The 21,989-nt window shown below is 36.6% G+C and overlaps 1 protein-coding gene across 1 annotated transcript in view; it reads right to left on the bottom strand.

Moving 5' to 3' along the window:
- ACSS3 (acyl-CoA synthetase short chain family member 3) overlaps positions 1 to 21,989 on the bottom strand; it is a 146,186-nt gene that overhangs the window by 92,951 nt on the left and 31,246 nt on the right. Inside the window, exons 2-3 of the mRNA XM_007457662.1 lie at positions 19,476 to 19,620; positions 3,068 to 3,256 (exon numbers count right to left, since the gene is read on the bottom strand). Coding sequence (XP_007457724.1) covers positions 3,068 to 3,256; positions 19,476 to 19,620 — 334 coding nt within the window. The remainder of the gene's footprint in view (positions 1 to 3,067; positions 3,257 to 19,475; positions 19,621 to 21,989) is intronic.

Raw genomic sequence — 21,989 nt, 5'->3', positions numbered from 1 at the left:
GTCATGATTCAAGATATGCACAGGTGTAGTTAAAAGGCTTAGGATCAATCTTCCTTCCCTGGTAGATTCTGAGCAGGCCCCAGATACTCAACTATAGTCAAAGTGTTCCTTTGTCCCCACCTCTGCACAGGAAGCTCTCCAAGGCCAAATTTGGACCCTGTTACCTCCCTGTCTCCTACGCCTGCCATACCATAAGCTCTCAACAAATATTTGTGGCACTGAACCAAAATTCTCGTTAATCTGCAAAACAAACATATCTGTGTTCTTTTAAGTACACTGTTTCTTCACGGAGAAATCCAAAGCAAGGGAAACAGATAATAAATTACTCAGGAGAAAGATAATCAGTCCAACATAGTACACCTATTCCTGAATTTTGATTTCTGGTTACAATACATTTCATCTAGGGAAGGTTTATATAATGTCAAATACATGCATATATAGCACTTTCTGGTTTTTAATATCATTTAATATTCATGGAGCTGAGGCTCAGTGCAGTTGCATAGCTTGCTCCAGGTTAGAAGTGTTAGAATCAGAAAGAGGGCCAGTACTGACTGATTTCAGAATCTTCCTCTTTCCACTATTTCAAGCCGCCTTTTAAAAGCAAAAAAAAAAAGAAATGAAAAAGTCAATCTTGTATCCTTTTTTAAAGGTCAGACATTTGAATATAATTCACATTTTAATATCTGCAATATGTACAAAAATAACTCCAGGAAACATTCCCTAAGATTAGAATTCTGAATAAATGAAAGTAAGTTACACATCAAATTAAAAAAATATATAGAATATGTCAAAAGTTGAAAAATTTAATAATTATCAATAATTTATATTAATAATTTATAAATAATTTATATTTATAACATTAATATTATAAATAATTATTTAATAATTTAAAGTCAAAATTAGATTCTTCCTCTAGAAAATAATCCCTTTCACATTTGTATTAACAGCCTTTTATTGGAGGTTTTATTCCAGCCTTTTATTGGAGGTTTTATTCCATCTCAAGTGGACTACATTCTTCCCATCTTCATCTGTTAAAATAAAACTTTTTCTTCGGCCTAATTAGTTGAAAATTACGACATCAGAATCATCCCTGGTTTCAATTATCATCCAAATATCTCCGGTATGTATCTCTACCTCCATCTCCTTGCCATTAATTTGACTTGCTCAATGGTCCCGCCCATAAGAATATGCACTTACTGCCTAAACTCCTTAACAAGGTTGGGGGTGGGGGAGGTGTCTACGTGTGTGTGTGTGTGTGTGTGTCTTACGGATGACGACTCCTCCAGTGATACAGCATAAGTTTTATAAATTTATATATATATACATATATATATAAAAATTTTCCCACATCGTATAAAATCTTTTAAAAAAGAAACAATATATCTCATACCTTTGCCCAAATGGTGTTTAAGATTTCTGTAGCTGAAAAGCTAGAGTCTATAGCTTCCTCAGAGAAGTCTCCAACTGCCCACTGATTTGCAGATCAGGGACTGATATTTCCCCCTAGATTTCCCTTCATAAGCACTAACTCAACATGTTTTTAAAAAGAGAGAAAAAAGAGAATCCAGCCAGTTAGTGTGCAAACCAGCTTCCTAGTTCTAATAACGGACCTATTACCAGATGAAGTCAGATATGTAAAACCTCACCCCATGCCTAGTACTCTGGGGACCCTCAATATATTAGTTCCCTTTTTTTTGTTAAGAATGTTTCTCATCCTGGCCTTATAAAACTCTATAAAGGTCAGTCATCTACTCCCATAATGACATACCTTCTTTAATTTTCCCACTGCTGTTCCTCTCCTGCACATTGCCCACTAGCCACTGATTCACAAAGAGACCACCTACCAAAGGTTCTCGTTCTATCCTCTCTCCCACTCACATCATATTGCAAGACTTGCCTCCTCTTAACATTGCTTGAAACATGACAGTCACCTGCTCAAAAATTTGACCAGTCAGCATCTACAGGATGCAATTCAGACAATAACTGCCTTTTCAAGCTCACCTTCTCTCCCTCTTCAATCACATTGGTCTATTTGCTGTCCTTTAAATGAATTTTTACCCTTTCCTGCCTCCCATGCTAGACTCTTATTCTTTTTCTAGCCTTTTGGATCCCACTGTCATTCTCTTCAACTAGCTGAATCTTAGCCAAGACATAACTCAAATCTCACCTCCTTCAGGAAGCCACCTTCAGCCACCTCAACTAAAAGACATCATTCCTGCCTCTAAATCAGGGATCTGCAAACTATGATTCAGAGCCAAACTCTGCCCAAATTACATTCTGTAAAGTGTTGTTGGAACACTGCTTTGCCCTTAGTTCCTGCAGTGTCTAAGGCTGTTTTTGTGCTACAACAGCACAGCTGAGTAGTTGCAACAGAAACCATGTAACCCAAAATGCCTAAAATATTTACTATCTGGTAACTTACAGAAAAAAGTTTGCTGATTCCTGCTCTAAATTCACAGAATCATAACAGCTAACCTTTTTTTTTTTAATGAGTATTATATGCCAGGCACTGTGTTAGTGCTTTAAACTCAATATCTCAACAATATTTCACAACAGCCTTTCAAGTTTGTGATTTTAGTATCCCATCTAAACGTGTTACTTCACCCGTCCCTAACACACCCTCTTAACCACTGTGCTATACCACCATTCCTGGAAATATATGGATTATAAAACTAGTCATGTGTCCCATCCATTTGATAAGTATCATTTCTCAACCAGTTCCAAGGACAGTACCAGGCATAGCGTGGAACCTTAATAAATACATGTTGAATGAGTAAATTAGTTATTATTTTTCTTAAATGTCTTACACAAATATATGGCAAGTTAACTTGAAAGGCTTGCACCTTATATGTTATATTCTTCACAGTATCTAGAAAGATGTGTACCACATAGGACTGACTCGAAAATAAAATTTTGGTTAATAGTGTATGCCAAATAAAAAGTAAACTTTATCGCAGTTGATAGGAGGATCTAATAAGTACAGATCACTCTTCGATAGTTCATCCACAAAAAAATACAGCTGTACTATATGCAGCTACTACTTGATTTCTCCAAATAAAGCACTTACCTTTGCATGATCAATGCGACTGCTTAGTTCTCTGGATGCAAATCCCCCAAATATGAGACTATGGATGGCTCCTATCCTAGCACACGCCAGCATGGTGTACATCGCCTGGGGGATCATGGGCATGTAGATAACCACGGTGTCACCCTTCTTGACATCATGCTTGACCAAAACACCAGCCAGCTTAGAGACCTATAACAACATCATCAGATCAGCAAAGTGTTCTCTGTGATAATTCACTAAACTTCTCAGTTACGACAGTAATGCAAGATGATCACCGCACCCGCCCCCCACCACCTGTAGTGGATTATAGAAGTCTGAGAAATACATATTTGATGATGGTGGTAAGAGTTTAGATGGTGACAATAATAACAGACATCTGGATTATAATAACTGACTACAAACCAACTTACTATTATTATCCCATATGAATTTCATGGCTTAAATTTGCTTAATTATTCATTCAACAACATTTTTACTAAGAAACTATCATGCGCCAGACATCGTGTTTAGGGTTGGGAACACAACACTGAAAAACAAAGACAAAGACTTGTCCCTACGGAGCTTTTATGCTAAAGGGGGTTATCTGTCAAGTGAGCAGAAAAATAAAATAATTACAAATTTAGCTATATGTTGGGTTAACTGTTGAAGGAAACAGTTAAGATCAAAAGCCTACACATGATAAAATGTGTTGCAAGAAACCTTTTCATGGGCAATTGCAGCAAGCTGTGGGAAGTATGCCAGATCTAAGTGAGGATCTAAGAAGTTCAACATTCTTTTATTTAAAAAATATATATTGAGTTCCTATACATCACACACCTTGTTTTCTGATACATCAGTAAACAAACAAGACAAAGATCTCTATCAGAGTACTTATGTTTTAGCAGAGGATATGCAATAAATGTAATAATTATGTATTATGTTAAAAGGTATTGAGTGCTATTTGATGGGGGAATAGAGCAAAATAGAGGGGATTGGGAGTGCAGGGGTTGTAATTCTCAATGGGATGATCAGAACAGTCCCAAAAGGGACTTCCCTGGTGGTCCAGTGGTTAAGACTCCACAATGACTTCCACTGCAGGGGGCATAGGTTCAACCCCTGGTTGGGGAACTAAGATCCCGCATGCCGCAGCCCAGCCCCCCCCCCCAAAAAAAAAAAAGATAGACTTAAGAAAGTGACATTTTAGCAATGACACATAAGAGGTTGAGACTAAGTGGATATCTGTGAGCATACTATTTCAGGCAGAAAGGGCACCAGTACAGTGGCGTAAGGGGGATCATAGGTGATGTGACTGAGGAACGTAGAAGAGACCAGGGGAGCTGAAACAGAAAGAACAAGTGAGAAAGTGGTCATAGATCAGGTCAGAGAGCTAAAGGGTCAGTAGGGATCCACCGGGCAAATGGAAGGACTATGGCTTGGCTTTGAATGTCTGTTCAAGCTAGTAAACAGAGGAGGCCTGAGAGAAGGAATTAGGCCACACTGCTATTTGAGGTTCCTTTCCTTTCACTCTGCCTCTCCTACTGTTTGAACAAGTTCAAAGGATTCTGAATCCTGATCATTTTTCCTTTTTCTCTCTATTCCCTTCCTCTGTGCAGATGGGGAAAGATGTGGTCAAGGCTAAGGGCTCTGGGGAAAGACAGACAGTAACAAACAACTCTCTCAGTGTTTTATCCTGCCCTATATTGCAAACTCTAATTTAGTGCAATTTTTTAAGAGCCCCAAGTTGCCCAGGAGAAAGTTACAAGAAAGATAAATCAAAGTAATATCAATCATGAACTTAAATTCTATTATATGGAGCTCAAGAACCAAGACAAACACTGAACGTCATATCCAAATATCTCAGTGTAAACCCTGCAGAAAGTGGCCATGCTCTAGGATCGCATTACTGGGTGTCCTGTTTAAGGTACAGCACTGGGAGAGACCAACGAGAAGAGTTTGTCCTATTTACAGCTATAGCCTTGGCATCTTACATAGTGTTGAATAAAAAGAATTTTCAACCAAAACCCAATCTAGCAATGATTCAGTAACTTTATAATCCTGTCTTACTTCACACCGTTTCTGGAAGATGTCCCAAATTTTTCTGTCCTCTGAAAGAAATGAAATCAATAAATTCAAGACTTTCTTTAAAAGAAGGATCTCACAATGGCTAAATGTAGCCCCAAGATGTATTTAAGGTAGGGTCATGTCACACCTAAAAAAAAAAAAAAATGAGCCAACATATTAAACTTAGAAGCTTTCATATGCAAATTCAGATTTCCAGGTTCTCTTGAAAAACTGGAAGGTCTAGCCACAGTGGGTCTGTGTTCTTGAATGACAACAATCACCTGAACCCAATGATCAGCTGCTGGGTTTGCCATGAAGTTGCTATTCCCTAGGGCTATTTATAATAGAGCTTGCATTTTTCTTTCCTTCTGGGTTTAAAATATATTCTTCTACATCCTGTTTATTTTGTCATGTGCTTACACCATAGTTCCATAACCACAGAGATGTGATACATACAGATAATTGATTTTTCTCTCATCCATGTCTCCCACTTATATTATCTGCCTGGTTCCTGCAGGCATCTGAGCTGTTAACCACTGCCTTGAAGACAATCTTCAGTGAAATTAAGCTGCATTATGTCTGTATCACCAACAGATGGTGGCCATTTGGCCTTGTTAACCTCCCTTCTTGGAGCTACTCCTCAATGTTTAGATACGATACTAACCACACCAAAGTCGCTCTGAAGACAAAAGTTTTATATGATCAATAGAGGAAAATATCTTTTTTAGTAGTTTCTGGGGCTAAATGTCACTCCAGTAAAATTTTCCATTGTTACTTCTAAATTTTAAAATATATATATTTATTTTTATAAATATGAAAATGAATGGGTAAATATGTTTCAGGTAAGACTCCTAATAAATAAGCTAATGAAAAATGAAATATTAGCTCATACCAAAAGATGGGATTGATTTAATATGAAAATATTTGAGAATGTTTCATTAAAAAATATTCCTCATTAATATTATATCTAGTGTTGGGACTTCCCTGGTGGTGCAGAGGTTAAGAATCCGCCTGCCAATGCAGGGACATGGGTTCGAGCCCTGGTCCGGGAAGATCCCACATGTCGTGGAGCAACTAAGCCCGTGCGCCACAACTACTGAGCTTGCGCTCTAGAGTCCACGAGCCACAACTACTGAGCCCATGTGCCACAACTACTGAAGCCCGTGCACCTAGACCCTGTGCTCTGCAACAATAGAAGCCACCACAATGAGAAGCCCGCACACCACAACAAAGAGTAGCCCCTGCTCACCGCAACTAGAGAAAGCCCGCATGCAGCAACAAAGACCCAATGCAGCCAAAAATAAAAATAAATAAATGTATTAAAAAAATATATCTCGTGTTGGTTAATTTGGAAACCCCAGAACAGAATACTTAATAGTCTTACTCAGATGCAAAAATAATCATTTTGAAGATAAGTGTAAGCAACAGTGAGCAATTAGAGGAAATATCTAGAAATCTCAGTCACCTAAGAGTTCATAATCACTCAAATAAAGTTCTATGAAACCAACACAAAGGACAATTTGATTATTGCTATTTCAGGGTTCACCTTGTTTTCATTGGCTTTTTGATGGAAAATTATCAAACGGAAGATAGATACTATTTTTATTCAATGTTATATTCTTATTCTACCATAGGTGTCTGAGTGTAGATTTATAATTTCTACTATTATCCAAAAGGAAAAAATCTTAACATGTATTTCACATAACCTACAGTTTTTCAACTGAAGAAAAAATTAAATCATGTGCAACTCACCCAATCCATATTAATCTTTGCACCTTCTTAGAACTATTTTAATTTATCAACTATTTAATAGTCTTACACAGGCACAAATCACTAAAATTGGTTTTCTTTCTGACATCAAGCGCAATACATAACCCATACAATCATGGTCAGGCCATGATATTCCTCTAACATGAGGATAACTGAGCTGGGGACGAAGCCTGAAGAAATGAAACAAATGTATATATACATATTCATTTAGAACAACAGTGTTTGCTTTTTCCCACTAGTTATTTATTACATGAATTAATTATTATTTTGGTACTAATTTAAAGTTATTTTAATATCTAAGTATCCTGCCATTGATTCAAGTTATATACAGTATCTGCTATGTGTCCTATACTGAGGTCAAGTCCGCAGGTGCAAAAATGAGGAAGATATGTTTCTTAAGGCAAAGAAATTCACAGTCCAGGAAAAAATATCATACATAAATAGTAATGATAAAATAAGAAAATGCAACAAATATTTATGTAATATAAAACGGTATACACATATATTTGGTTTACATATAACACACATATATTTGGTTTAGATGCAAGTAAAAACTTTAAATTTTAGAATGGTAAAATAAAAACATGTAAGCATAAATAATGAAAAAAACTTCAGTAAAATTTTTATGTACTCATTCTAGAAAATCTTCATTCCAAAGCAGTCTGTGAAGAAAGACAAATACCATATGATGTCACTTATATGTGGAATCTAAAATATGACATAAATGAACCTATCTATGAAACGGAAACAGACTCACAGACATAGAAAACAGACCATGGGGGGAGGCAGGGTAGGGATGGATGGGGAGTTTGGGACTAGCAGATACAAACTATTATATATAGGATGTTTAAACAACAAGGTCGTATTGTATAGCACAGGGAACTATATTCAATATCCTGTAATAAACCATATTAGAAAAAAAGCAGTCTGCGACTTAGTAGAATTTCATGACCAAAAGCCCATGACACAAAAATAAACATTAGTCAAAACTGATCAAAGACTATGTTCTATAGAGTAAATTAGTACTTGCTTCACAAACTGCCAGTGTGTCCATCTAAAGAAAATCATGCTTGTATGACAAAGACAGCGTTGGTGTCCAAATTATAGTAAAAACATAACAATCAGAGGCAACCTCAGGGCCATGTCAAAGAAAATTACATGAAAGAGATGACACGAGAAAGCATGTTTTTCAGCGGCGATGATAATTACTCTGCAAACCCTGGTCGAATCAATATCAGAAAATGTAACTACTTTAAAAATCAATTATAATATCTGAGGAAACAGTTTACTAAAATTGGGGATGAATGACCTGTTCTTCAGAATATATAGAATTTCCCACAGAAAGAGATAATTACCTAAAATACCTGCATTTTACTTTTAAACATATAAGTTAATCACGTATTTTGTACATACACAGACATCATACACACGTTTTTGGTTTTTCTTGTACACACATAGAGAGCCACCGAAAAGGTAAAACTTTATCTCTAATGAACTGTTTCTTCTTTTGGCCATGCACCAGCCATGCATCCAGGTAAATAAATACCTGTGAAAAGAATCAGTTATACTAAAACTGCTTAAGATCTGAAATAATACTAAAACGATCTTTTTGAAAGGAAATCTTTCAGGAATGCAAAATATTTTCATCTAACATAAGAAGCTTCCAGAAATGTAACTTTTTAAGACAGTGACTATTTATTGGATATGAAATTGAGATAATTCTCATTTAAATATCATGCTATATTAAGTCCATTCGATTGTGAGATATTCCTTTCAATAGCAGGAAAGTGGAGGTGATGTGATGTTATTAAAAGAAGAGAAATCTTTCCTCAAAAGATAAAAGTATACCATTTATATTCAAGAGTAAAATGTATTATTACTATCTAAAACAGAGAATATATGTTCATATTTTAAAACAGAATTCTATTAAAAAAAAGTGTAAAGTAGTATCTAATTTTCAAAACAGTTATCTGACAGTGAGCTAGAAAACATTTACTAACACATTTCCTTTCAAATAATTTTCTCCAAATGAAGGAATAAATATCATTACTCAGAATAATCATTTTTCTCATTCCCATTTTCTTCACAAGTGGGTTTCAATCAATATTTCGTCATTTTAAGACTGTGTATTTGCAAGCAGAATGAAATGGAGGATTGTTTAATCCATTTAGTTCAGGCTCAAATTAACCACAATTTCAATAATCTGTGAGCTTTCAAGACTAATGTGATTTCAGACTATATTTCACAGAAAATTAGTTCACTCCTACATTTCTCTATGTATATGTGCTCATAGACTTGATAAGGAATATGTTCTTCCATTTCTTTAATATGTTGTGATTTACAAGTACATCATCAAAATTTATCACATCTTATAAAGGACACTTTGTTCATTTTAAAATAGTACCTCTATGTAACATTCAGGCCATTGTTGACAGAGAAAATAATCTTACATCAAGGAGAAGTCCAAGGTCTAAAAGAACAGAAAATGTAATTGATGCCTACCATTTATTCATGACATGACTACAGAATGTGTAATAAAAAGGAAAGGAATTATATAGAAAATAATTAATTATTGCCTCCACTTTTTCCCATTTTAACATCTTTCCACTCTAGGCGTTAATGGTCGAGTAATAATGACTTCCTCCTGATTTTTACTCACTTGATAGCTTCTGCCAAAGTTCCTAATCCTCATGGAATTTGCTATTTGGATCAGGAATTTGCCTGAGAAAGTAAAGGCAGTTCAGAATGGATAGAGCAAGAATTCAGGGTGAAAAAGGTTGTGAGATGGCCTGGAAAGGTAGAGAGTCATATACTGTATCTTTTAGAGCCTTGTTAAGCTCTGTTAAGTTTAGATTTATCCTAAGTTCAATGTGTAATAATTCAAAAGTGTTAAATCCTCTGTAGAAGTAGGCATTTTCCTTATTCTTGCAATGCAGTTATTATTGCAGGATCTAGGGTTGTGACACTGGGGATAAAAATAAATAGTATGATTTGAGAAATACTTCATGTAGACTGTACAGGGACTGATGATTGATGGATGCAGGGAATAATGGGAGGAAGGGAAGAAATGGGCCCAGATTTTTGGTTTTAGCAACTGGTTGGAAAGTGATGTTGTTCACAAAGCTGGTTCCTGGGTTTGAATCAATGTTCCCTGTTAAGCTTGAGGCATGGAGATGGGAAGGTCAAAAGTTTAAAATGGCCTTTGGAGGGCAGAAGACAAAACTTATTAAGGGAATGCTAAAGGAGAAAAAAGTACAGCACTGAAGCCCCAGTGGATACCAGGGACCATGAATTTGTAGTAAACCCATATTTTTAGTGAGTTAATTTTCCTCCAACAGGATTCAACATATTAAGATACAGGAATGAAGATAACAAAGAACTGGGTTGATCCAAAATGTAAACTAGATAGCTAGTGGGAAGCAGCCGCATAGCACAGGGAGATCAGCTCGGTGCTTTGTGTCCACCTAGAGGGGTAGGGTAGGGAGGCTGGGAGGGAAACGCAAGAGGGAGGGGATATGGGGACATATGTATATGTAGAGCTGATTGACTTTGTTATACAGCAGCAACTAACACAACCAATTTAAAGCAATTATACTCCAATAAAGATGTTTAAAAAGAAAAGTAAACACAGTAGGCAAAATAAAAACAAATTTTTTAAAATAAAGAATTGGGTAGATCCAGGTCTGGAGTTCCACCACAGAGGTGACGTAGAACAACAACAGGTAAGACCGGTGAGCACATTAGCAAGAGAGTTGTGTTGTTAAAGAAGCTAACCAGGATAGCTGAGAGATAGAAACAGAAGAACTTAGGTAGTGACTACACACAGTCAGAACCATTTAAAACTACGATATTCAAATGACATTGTGTCTAAAAATGCAGACTGTCTGAAAATGTGGTTTTGTTGCATTGTATACCAGAGGTTTAAAATAGACACTCTGAAAATTATAAGCCCCAATTTACATATGATCTTTGCTCTTTCCCCCCCTTCCATCCACCAAAAAAGCCAAACTCTAGGGTTCCCTCATGCATCTGTTTCCAGCTGATCCTCGCAAAGTCCTCCTTTTGTCCTTGGGACATCTACGACGGCCCCCTTCCCCTCCACTGTTCACCCCATCCCTCAGCTTATCCCACCTCAGGCAAATCTCCTTCTCACAGATCCCTCCATTTAATACATCAACCTCTGTAGCCTTTAAAATGCTCAGAAAGGCCTCTCAAAACTAACTCACTGGTCTCTATCTATCTCTACACTTTCCTCTAATTGAACCTGCTTTTCTCTAGCACCAACATTTCCAATAATTTTTCATTTGTATTCATTTTATTTCCCTCCCTTAATCCCTTGAATTATGAATATTGCAAGAATATTGACTTTATTATTTGTCACAGCGAATGCACTGTATTTCAGCTATATCATGTGTTAAGCAGTTCGGCAGCTACATTGGAACCCGAGCACCACTCAGAAAAGTATCATTCAGAGATATATGGAGACATATCATACAAATTCCAATTAAAGAGTTCTCAAATGAATTTTTAAAGCATAGCTGCAGTCAAAGTTGATTACTTTCTGTATGTTTCCTAGAGCATTTCTAAAGAAAATATTCCAAGTCCTGAAGCAAGTTTTATTACATTTTTAAAAATATAACCCACCTGGACTGAAATGAAACAAGTTTCAACTATTAGAGAAGTCACTTTTCACAATTTTACACTCACACATCTTTACATAGGCATTCTAAAAACATCTAACAAAGTGTGGTTAAAATATACATTTTTCCAAATGTATGTTTAAAAAGGTACAGAATCTACTGTGTTTTATTAATAAAGAACATTCAATTCCATACAAATTTATGTAAGTCATCTAGATATGGCTATATTCTTCAATGAACCTAAAAGCCATGATAATAATTATTGCTCTACATATTTGTATATATAGTAATAAGCATGCAAAATGTAAAACAAAGTTAATATTTTAAAACAGTTACAGTGTGGCTGCTATAAACACCACATTAAAAGGCTAATGTAGAATATTTTTTTAAGTAGCAGTAAGTGAATTAAAACCAGATTCCTTTCTCTTGGTCTAATAAATTGTTTAATGTTGTGTTTCTCAACCTGGGGTCTGTGGAGATATTCTCACAGTTGTCCATGAGTCTTCTACGAGAATTTTTTAATTTTGTGTTTTAATTTTGATGACAATTTTTAAAAATAAGGCAAAGCATATTCTGGATTATATGAGCACTCATGCAATTTCACTGTATTTATTTGTATTTGTTTTTTATAATCTCATGTATATTAATTAAAAGTCAAATGATATCACGGTTTTTTATAATAAAATTGGATAATAAAAGGCTTTATGAAAGTTCAAGTACTACTATGTGACAAGAGAATTGAGGCATCATAGGGAACATGTTGCCAAACTCAAAGGACCCAGGGCCACAGCACTCAAACCATAAGCACCTTGCAGTCAGTCATTCCATTCTAGCTCAATATCATTCACTATATGAAATTAATATTGTCAATTTGAGATTGACTGACTTGGTACATTTGTTTTTATCCTGCTTATAAATCAGACACGGCTTTATATATGTATTGAGCAATAAATAAAGGATATTAAAACCTAGTTTTAATTGCACATTAAAAATAATTAAGTCAATACAAAAAGTATGTAAGAATGTTTTTTCTTTATGAACTGTTTGTATGTCTCAATTTTGAGAGGGGGAAAAATGGTTTCTTTGATTTTTCTTCTCATAAAGAAAAATATAAAAGCAGCAAGAGATGTCAACAGGAACCTTGAATCATTTAGAACAATTCTGCACTGATTATTTAATCAAAGCTTTAATTGAACAAACACCCTCAGAATTTTTACAGACAGTACATAAAACAGCACAACTAGTCTGGGTACACCAACCACACTTCCCAGCATTTGCCTGTGTTCCTGTTAACCTTTAATGGTTTTGTTGGTCAATACATCCTAAAAGTCAATCAATATATATAAATGGCTCAATTTATATTGAGAAGTTGCTAAATATCCCAGGAGTGGTACAAGGACATGAGATCATTCCAATAGTTGGGTCTGTTCTCAACAGCATTAAGATCAAAAGGAGGCACACATATCTTTAAAAAATGAAAAATTCACAAATATAATGTATACCCTAGTAACTAATAAACAAAGCAACATAGATCATCACACATGCCAAGAATATATCATAAATTCCATAAATAGATCAAACTTCCCATAAAAACTATATATGATAATGCTAACATAATTCAGCTTTATAACAGAAACAAAATGATCCTAAATCAAGTATGGTATGAGAAAATGAACAATCAATTTCCCCAAGAGCTCCAATCTTCACAATAATTCTGCCGAATGCAATATGCATTGATTTACTAACACTTATTTAACTAGTACAAATGGCAAAAATATTAGCATAAAACTGTTAAATGAATTAATAATGTTAACAGCATCACTTCCCATGGGTAGATATTTATAGATTTTGAAAAGTCTTATATGAAAATATTTCACTTCATATACTTGAAATATGATTCTATCCTCATATCTTTATTTGCATCACTAAGACAATCAGTGTCTTCAATTTATGTTAATTAGCTTTATCCTCTGCTTGCTATGAAAATTATGTCAGGTCAAATAATTTCATAGTTTCATACATTTATTACTAAAGGTCAGAAACTGAAAGTTGATGATGTACCCAGCTGTCCTAAAGTTGGTGACTATACAACAGGTACAGGTGCTTGTCAACAGAAAAAGAATAATTGTTACCAATTCCTTGCACTTCCACCTGTAGGAACATATTTTTTTCTTTTTCTCCTCTGCCCCTTCTTGACTTTAGTAACTGTCTGTCTCCTTCCCTTATTCTTCAACAATCTTTCTATTTGGTTTCCCATTTAATTCATCTTGTTGGCCTAATTTAGGCCAGCAAAGACAACCATTTTTTGTCTTCACAGTGCACACCTTCATCATTAACTATGTCAGGTCCAACTCTTGGATAAATCTGCTGCAGACCAGGGACACCTATAGGGAGGCCACCTGTGTATGGGGCACATATTTCTATCTTTCTTTCATGACTCAACTAATGCATCACTTCCACGCCAAAGGCTTCTCTCAGCTACTGGGGCCAGATTGGTCCCTTCTTCCTCTGTGCTAAAAATGTTATTGTTATATTACACACAGTTGCTTTTGTGTTTTTCTCACCAGGCAAACTAAGAACTTGAGGGCAGGAACCATTCATCTTTCTGAGCCCACTGCCTAATACAATTAGCATTCTATATGCTGAGGAAAACATCACTGAAGATATTTTCCTTCTCTACCTCCAGCATACCACCTATGAGACTTTATTTTCAGCTGTTATTTACCTCCCTGAACAATTTTTTATTATCAAATAAAATGTCAATTATAACATTAACAAGTTACAATTATTTACATATAAAATCTGGTATGTACTTTGCCTATGGAATGAAAAGTATCTTTGCTAAAAAAACAAAAAAACAACTCCTAATTGCCCATCAAAACCCATCCAGCTACACTACATTTTCCAGCCTTCCTAGAAGCTGATCACCAAATAGGATGTACAGGAAGGTCATTTATGACATTTCTGGTTATGGGTTTAAAACACAGCATGTCTGATCTACTACATCCTCTTCCACCATCCTGAGAGTTGGGACACATATGCCTTTGCCTCAGCTCCAATGATGCAGATGAAAACAAGGAACTAGGGGATGAAGGTACAGTAAGATTTAATCTGGGTCATGCCAAACTGAACCTCATCATCTTCTGACAAGAAATGCATTTTAAAAATTTTAAGTCACTATATTATTTGGCACATTTGTTTTAGCAGCTTAACCTTTAACCTAAAATTTTAAAGCTTTTGTTTAACATTATCTCAATTATTAGGCAAATTTTTAATGATGGTAATTATCCAAATAGTTTTTTGTGTAATATAACCGAAAGAGGGACTTCCCTGGTGGCACAGTAGTTAAGAATCCGCCTGCCAATGCAGGGAGCACGGGTTCGATCCCTGGTCCAGGAAGATCCCACATGTGGCGGAGCAACTAAGCCCGTGTGCCACAACTACTGAGCCTGAGTGCCGCAACTACTAAGCCTGTATGCCACAACTACTGAAGCCCGCATGCCTAAAGCTCGTGCTCTGCAACAAAAGAAGCCACCGCAATGAGAAGCCTGCACACCACAATGAGGAGTAGCCCCCGCTCGCCACAACTAGAGAAAGCTCGTGTGCAGCAACGAAGACCCAATGCTGCCAAAAATAAATAATTTTTTTTAAAAAAGGACTCTCATTAAAAAAAAAATATATATATATATATATACATATATATATATAAAACAGAAAGAAAAAGAACTAAAGCGCTTCTCACTAATAGTCTTCTTTTCCTAGGATTCTGCTTGAAAACTATAGAGAAACTTTCCCTTGGGGCATTACACAAAAACACCTCAAAAGATGGAGAGTGGCAGGGCATCTATAGGTGGCTGCCCTATAATAGACTTAATAAGACTTTTTGCAAACCCATTAGATGAAGCCAGAGATCCAAGATAAGATACATATGTGGAACAGCTTCCAGAATCCCATGGCACAAACCATATCCTATCCTTTAACTGCCCACATGCAAGCACATGTTGCTATTGTTAAGGGGATTTAAGCCCAAGTGGTGTCCATTCATTTCTTTCCTGGATCATTTGTCATGTCCTGGCTTCTAATCTTGCCCACTATGTTCTCTGCTTCTTCAGAGATGCCAAAGTGATTCCTTTAATAATATGGAGCTTCCTGTCATACTCAGAATAAAATATAGTCTTTACCGTGGCCTGCGAGGTCCTACATGCCCTGACTCCTAGATACTCCCCCATCCTCACTGTCAACCACTCTCCTCTCAGCACCAGCCTTCTGGCTCTCCAAGTCTATTCTTACTTCAAGTCTTTGCCTGATATAATTTCCTCCAAATGTTCACATGGTTTCTCCCAGCCTTTATTTGAGTCTATGTCACTGGGTCAACTCCTCAATGATAAGTAGTTTTCTCTGACAAATCTATATAAAAGGGCAGCCCAAGTTACTCTCTAGCCTTATACTTTTCTTCCCTTATATTGTGCTATCTTTTCACTTGTATTGTATTATCTTTTTATTCATAACATATCTCCCCAATTAGAATGCAATTTTCCTGTGGATAAAGACTTATCATTCACTACTGTAATAATCCACGGTGTCCACAGAAGTGTCAAAAATATATTAGGTGTTCTAAAAGTATGTTTTGAATAAATAAATAAATTTGGCTCCATCACCATTCCAATCCAAGAAAATAAATTCAAAGCAGATTGTCTATTGATTTTATTGAGTTAACTTTCAAAAAGGTCAGAGTTTAACCACCCTGAAGATAAGACAAATCATCTAATAAGAACCTACTAATGAAGGATAAATAAATTCATCAAGCAAATGTAAGAATAAAAACTACTGCAGACCAGACTTCCAGGTTTCCAAAATGGCCAAGTAAGGTAAATGTTTTAAGCAGAGCTTTGGATGCAGAAAGATATAAACCTTCACAGCTAGGCAATGTATTAAAATAAAGAAGATTTTCATCCTATTAAAAAATTAAAATTTCCCAATGTAAAAAAGAATTACGGTGTGGAAGAGACAAGTGATATTATTGGAAATAATTTCTCTTAGACAAGAATTAAAGTTTTTTTTTTTACTTTTTGAATGAAAGTAGAACTATTGAATGTTCTATTCATGAACTTAATAACTTCTCTACTTAATAAAATAAAAGCCACAGAGAACCAGGAATGAGTAATCAAAGTGGAGCACAATGCCTCCGTCTTTCCTAACAGTCCTTCCTTTAGTACTTTAGAGAAGAAAAGCCTGGGGAATCAGAAGCTGTCAGCAGGTGAGAGAAACAGGCCTTTTAAGTACTCTGATGTCAGGCTAAACTGAAACCAATGAACCAGTACAAATCTCAGAAGGGTCTAAGAGTCTAGACTCAATATTAGAAAATCAAGATGAGTTAGCAGAACGGCTTCTAAGCAAAATGTGCGTGTATACTTATCATATACACTTATTGATTAAAAAGAAAACAACAGAAAATGCGAATAGAAATAAGCATTATTTAACTCTTCCAATTTTATGTTTCTAAAGTGTTTTCTTTGATTCTTGGTCATGTGTCAAATTCAATATACTGATACAGATAATATACTTATAATGTATAAATAAGTTTCCTAATCAGTATAGCAATTAAGATTAACCAGTATCTTAATATTAACCTAAGTCTTAAGTATTAATAAAGTGAGACTATGGCAATATGCCCAAATCACAGAATTAAGTTTTTAAACATAGACTAAACCTTATCTAAAAGCTGAAAATGCAAACCTAAAATAAAAGAATATAACAGGTTATCAGGAAATTTCTGTTATCTCATAATAAAACACAGCGTCAGATGAAAAACAAGGTCATTTGGTAACAGAGTGCCTTAACTCCTCAGCCCCAGTGTGAGCTCTGTCTCTGTACACTTCATTCTGAAAATACACAGTTCCCACTTACAGACCAATGAAATATATCCAACAGTGTATCTGCAGCATTATTTCCTTCTGTTATTTATTCAGTTGCCCAGTATTTGAACTCCCTTCTTATTAGACTGGAATTCCCCTAGTATGAGTTCTAGAGAGAGGCAGGGCCCCATTCCTACTAAGAAATAAAAAGACAACAAGACAGTTCCTCCCAACTGCCTGGGACTTTGGGCATGTAACCTAAATTTGGCCAACTAGATGTACCCACCTACTCTGTCAATCTAGAAGTCAGGTCAGCAAGTCTACTTACTGGACAATTTGTGGATTCTTAACTTTTCACTGCTGTCCCTTCTCCCTTGGGGTGTGCCATTTTTCTGAGCCTAGTTCTTAAGTCTTCACTTTTCATAAATTCCTCTTATGTTCAAATCAGCTGAAGATGGAATTTGTTGCTGCAGCCAGGCTTGATACCCAGCCTGTGCAAAACCACCTTTTCTCGCTTTATTGTTTGTAGCAACTCAGGATTGGGGCAGTAATTGTTTTGTCTCAGTTGCCTTTCTTGAAATCTCTTACAAAACTAAACACAAATATTGCTGATGCAAAAGGATATTATTTCAGAGAGCCAGGGGGAGTTGACTGAGTACTCTAAAAATTGCATGAAAATTCTAAATGAGGCTTTAAAAAAAAAAAAAAAAAGTCAAAGTAAGAGAATGTGATTCGAAAAGCTTCCATTAGAAAAGCAAAGGCTGGGCTTCCCTGGTGGCGCAGTGGTTGAGAGTCCGCCTGCCGATGTGGGGGACGCGGGTTCGTGCCCTGGTCTTCGAGGATCCCACATGCCGCGGAGCGGGTGGGCCCGTGAGCCCTGGCCGCTAAGCCTGCACGTCCGGAGCCTGTGCTCCGCAACGGGAGAGGCCACAACAATGAGAGGCCCGCGTACCGCAAAAAAAAAAAAAAAAGCAAAGGCCTCCAAAACCTAGCATGACAGACTCTGCTCAACCAGAAGTTCTCAACTAGTGGTGATTTTTGCCACTCCAGGGACATTTCAGCAATGTTTGTAGACATTTTTGGTTATCACAACTGGGGAAGGGGTGCATCTAACAGGGAGACCAGGAATGCTGCTAAAAATCCTACAGTGTACATAACAGCTCCCCACAATAAAGAATTATCTGGCCTAAAATGTCAATAGTGTCAAGGCTGAGAAACCCTGCCCTCCCCTCTACCTGCCTTCAAATCATAAATAAATAAATGCCCTCCCCCAGAGCTAGAATAACTCTCCCACAATTCATAATACCCACATACTTTTATAGTTACTTATGCAATCCCATTTCTACCCCAGTATTAAAAGAAAAAAAATCTCATAACTTATCCGTCGATATCACGATCCATCTGAGAACTACCCAAATGGGAAAAAACTAAAGAAAGAGCAAATAAGGGAAAGTAATGAGCATGTGCAAAGAGCTTTAAAGGGCCAGGAAGCCTGAGGGAGTGGCAGAAAATATGGGTTGAAAAAGGGTTGCGTTCATGGCCAAGAATGTTGGGAAATGAAGCTTGGAGGGATGATGGGATCAGACTCCAAAGTGTCTTGTACATCACAGAAGTCCCGATTTTGCTCTCTGAATAACGATAATTTTTAAAGAAAAGATTTTTAAGTGGGGTAGAGAAATATGTTGTTTCTTAGGAAGAAAATCCGAGTGTCACTTTAGGTGACAATCTGACAGGAGCAGAGCCTGGTAGTAGGGAAGTTAGGAGGTTAGGAGACTACTTCAATAGTACAAGAGCTGAAGAGAGCAGCTGAGCAAAGGTGATGGCAATGTGGATAGAAAACGAAGGCCAGAGAGAACATAAGCATGTTCTTAGAGATTTGTCAACCTCTTCCTTTAAATTAAGTATCTTTCAGTACTGTAAAATATAATTAAGGAATAAAAATACTTTAAATGCATTAACACACCTCTATTTCCAGTGTGCACCAAAAGTACAGTAACATGTCAATGAACTAAGAGAATTAAAGTTATGCAATGAGAATGTATGCTATTTAAATAATTTCTGTATGATTTCCAAATAACATGTACAGAAAGTTTATAATATTACCTGCTCCAGGACTTCTTTATAGGTAATAGTGGCTTTAGTATTTGTAACAGGACTGTCATAAATGATAGCAATCTTATCTCCTTTACCATTTTCAATATGACGATCGATGGCATTGTAACAAATGTTAAGCATCCCTTCCACAAACCTGAAAAAGAATTGGAAAGTAAAAGTGAATGACTTCAAAATATATATTGTTACTTAACTAGGTTTCTATAGTCCTAGTTTGGCAGAGCTGCCCTTAAAACAGTGTTTCCCCATGCATGTTATGTCAGGTAACAATGGCTGTAAACTATTTAAGATGGTACAGAAGCGACACTTTTAATAAATATGTATTTATTTTCATGTGCACAAGAAGAAAATATATCTCACACTTCAAGGTGACAATTTTGTGGATTTTATTGCTTAGGATGAAACCAGAGTATACAGCACCAAAATAATCTACTTTACATGGATGAAATGAATTGTATACAAGTGCAGCACAGATGCATGAAGCTGAGAGGGCAAACAGTAGATGCATGACTGAAGTTTGAGTACCTGCTGTAAAAAGACAGACTTACTGGAAAAATCAATTCTTCTTTGAAAGATGTATATATATGTGTGCGTGTGTGAGTATATATACACACACACATATTTGTTTGTTTCAATTAAATGCAATACCCCCAATTTCACAAAGAATAGGTTAGTTCTTTTCTGCATGTGTGAAATGCTTCATAATCTGAATAAACAATCAAAATGCACATAAAACGTTAATAGCTTTTTAAAAACTTTTCAATTCACCACTCTTTATCTCAACTGCTGAGTGCGTTCCTTTGAAAATAAAGCATAATATAGATAGATGGTGATAATTTTTAAGAAAGTATAGCTCATTTTCCTGAGCATGGAATTTGCCACGTTTTTAGAAGGAGAGTATTAGATAAAAAATACAAGTATAGTAATGGTCCATTTGTTCCAATGTCAGACTAGCAAATATTATAAAAATGCAAAATAACAGGAGGAAAATATTGAAGCAACAAGAAAAAGTCCCATTAAATAGCTGAGTATCACTGTCAGGTCTTCACTCAAAGAGCCCTGTGTGAAATGAAGCAGGGAATTAAGAATGCCTATAGATACAGTGGCAGCAATAAGAAATAACAGATACAGAAGGCAGTAGGAGGAGGAATCATCTAATCAGCATCAAATGACCCTGTATACATCAGTAACGGTGAATATGATGACCTTACAGTACAGCACAATGAGTAATTAATACAATGATTCTGAATTGCCAAGTGCAATAGATTAGATGTTTGCTCAAAAACATTGTCTCTTCTCCTCACCCTTACTTCTATTAAAAATATTTTGTCTCTTCCTCTTGCCTCCATCTTCATCAGTGGAGAGTACTTCCCTTGACTTTGGGGTCATCCATGTGATGTCAGCTCTGGCTAATAAGCAGTCATGAAGCATGCACTTGCTTGAAAGCGCCTGACACGACTGGGCTTGCTCTCCTGCACCTACACCCTCTCCAGGAGAAGAGCCTCCAGGTATTACTGCTGCCTCCTCCTCAGCCTGGTGCCAAGAATGAGTATTTGCAGATGGGAGCAGAGCCCAAAAGAAGCAAGGAGCCCAACCCAGCCAGACACACGTCTTAGAACAGTGGCCCCCAACCTCTTCAGCACCAGGGACCGGTTTCATGGAAGACAATTTTTCCATGGATCCGGGGGAGCGGGGGTGCAGGGGGGATGGTTCAGGCAGTAATGTGAGCGATGGGGAGCCATAGGGAGCGGCAGATGAAGCTTCGCTCACTTGGGCGCCGCTCACCTCCTGCTGTGCGGCCCGATTCCTAACAGGCCGCAGACCGGTACTGGTCCGCAGCCCAGGGGTTGAGGACCCCTGTCTTAGAATAACATTTCCAGTTGTGTTGATCCCATGACAACCTACAAATTAACTGATGAATAAACACCTTATGGCTCAGAGATTTTTATGGTGATATGCAGCGTAACTGTGGCCATAATTAACTAATGCACCAAGAAAAAGTAAAAAATATTTACTCAATATTTTGGCAAAAATAAGGAAAGATACTTTATAGAATTTTCCCACAAAGTACTTATTCATATTTTTGTGTTTCTGCTTTTATTTCTGAAAAGAATACATTTCAGACACATGAAAGACTGACTTTACTGGAACACTTCCTGATGATGTCATTATCCTCTATCTACCACTTCTACTCTACCACTCTTTGTGCTCAATATTGAATCATGCCCATAACATTTCACAAAACAAGGAGCCTTCTCGATTCCAAAGATTCATGGAGGACTCACTTTGTCATTTGCCTTATTGTTCTCCTACTTCTTACTTGTTCCTTCTAGTTATCTGTTGAAGGAGTTCACAGAGATGATGTGACCCCGCAGGCTGACCTGTCCGCTGGACCCAGGCAATCAGAGGATCCCCCCCATCCTTGGAACATGTGTGCCACCTACTACTCCCATACTAGTAGCTGTTTCAAGCACATAGCCTTGAGAAAGCAATGTGTTGTTGAGT

Source organism: Lipotes vexillifer, unplaced genomic scaffold (assembly GCF_000442215.2).
Source record: "Lipotes vexillifer unplaced genomic scaffold, Lipotes_vexillifer_v1.1 scaffold117, whole genome shotgun sequence".
NCBI lineage: Eukaryota > Metazoa > Chordata > Mammalia > Artiodactyla > Lipotidae > Lipotes > Lipotes vexillifer.
This window is presented reverse-complemented; position numbering and strand designations above follow the sequence as displayed.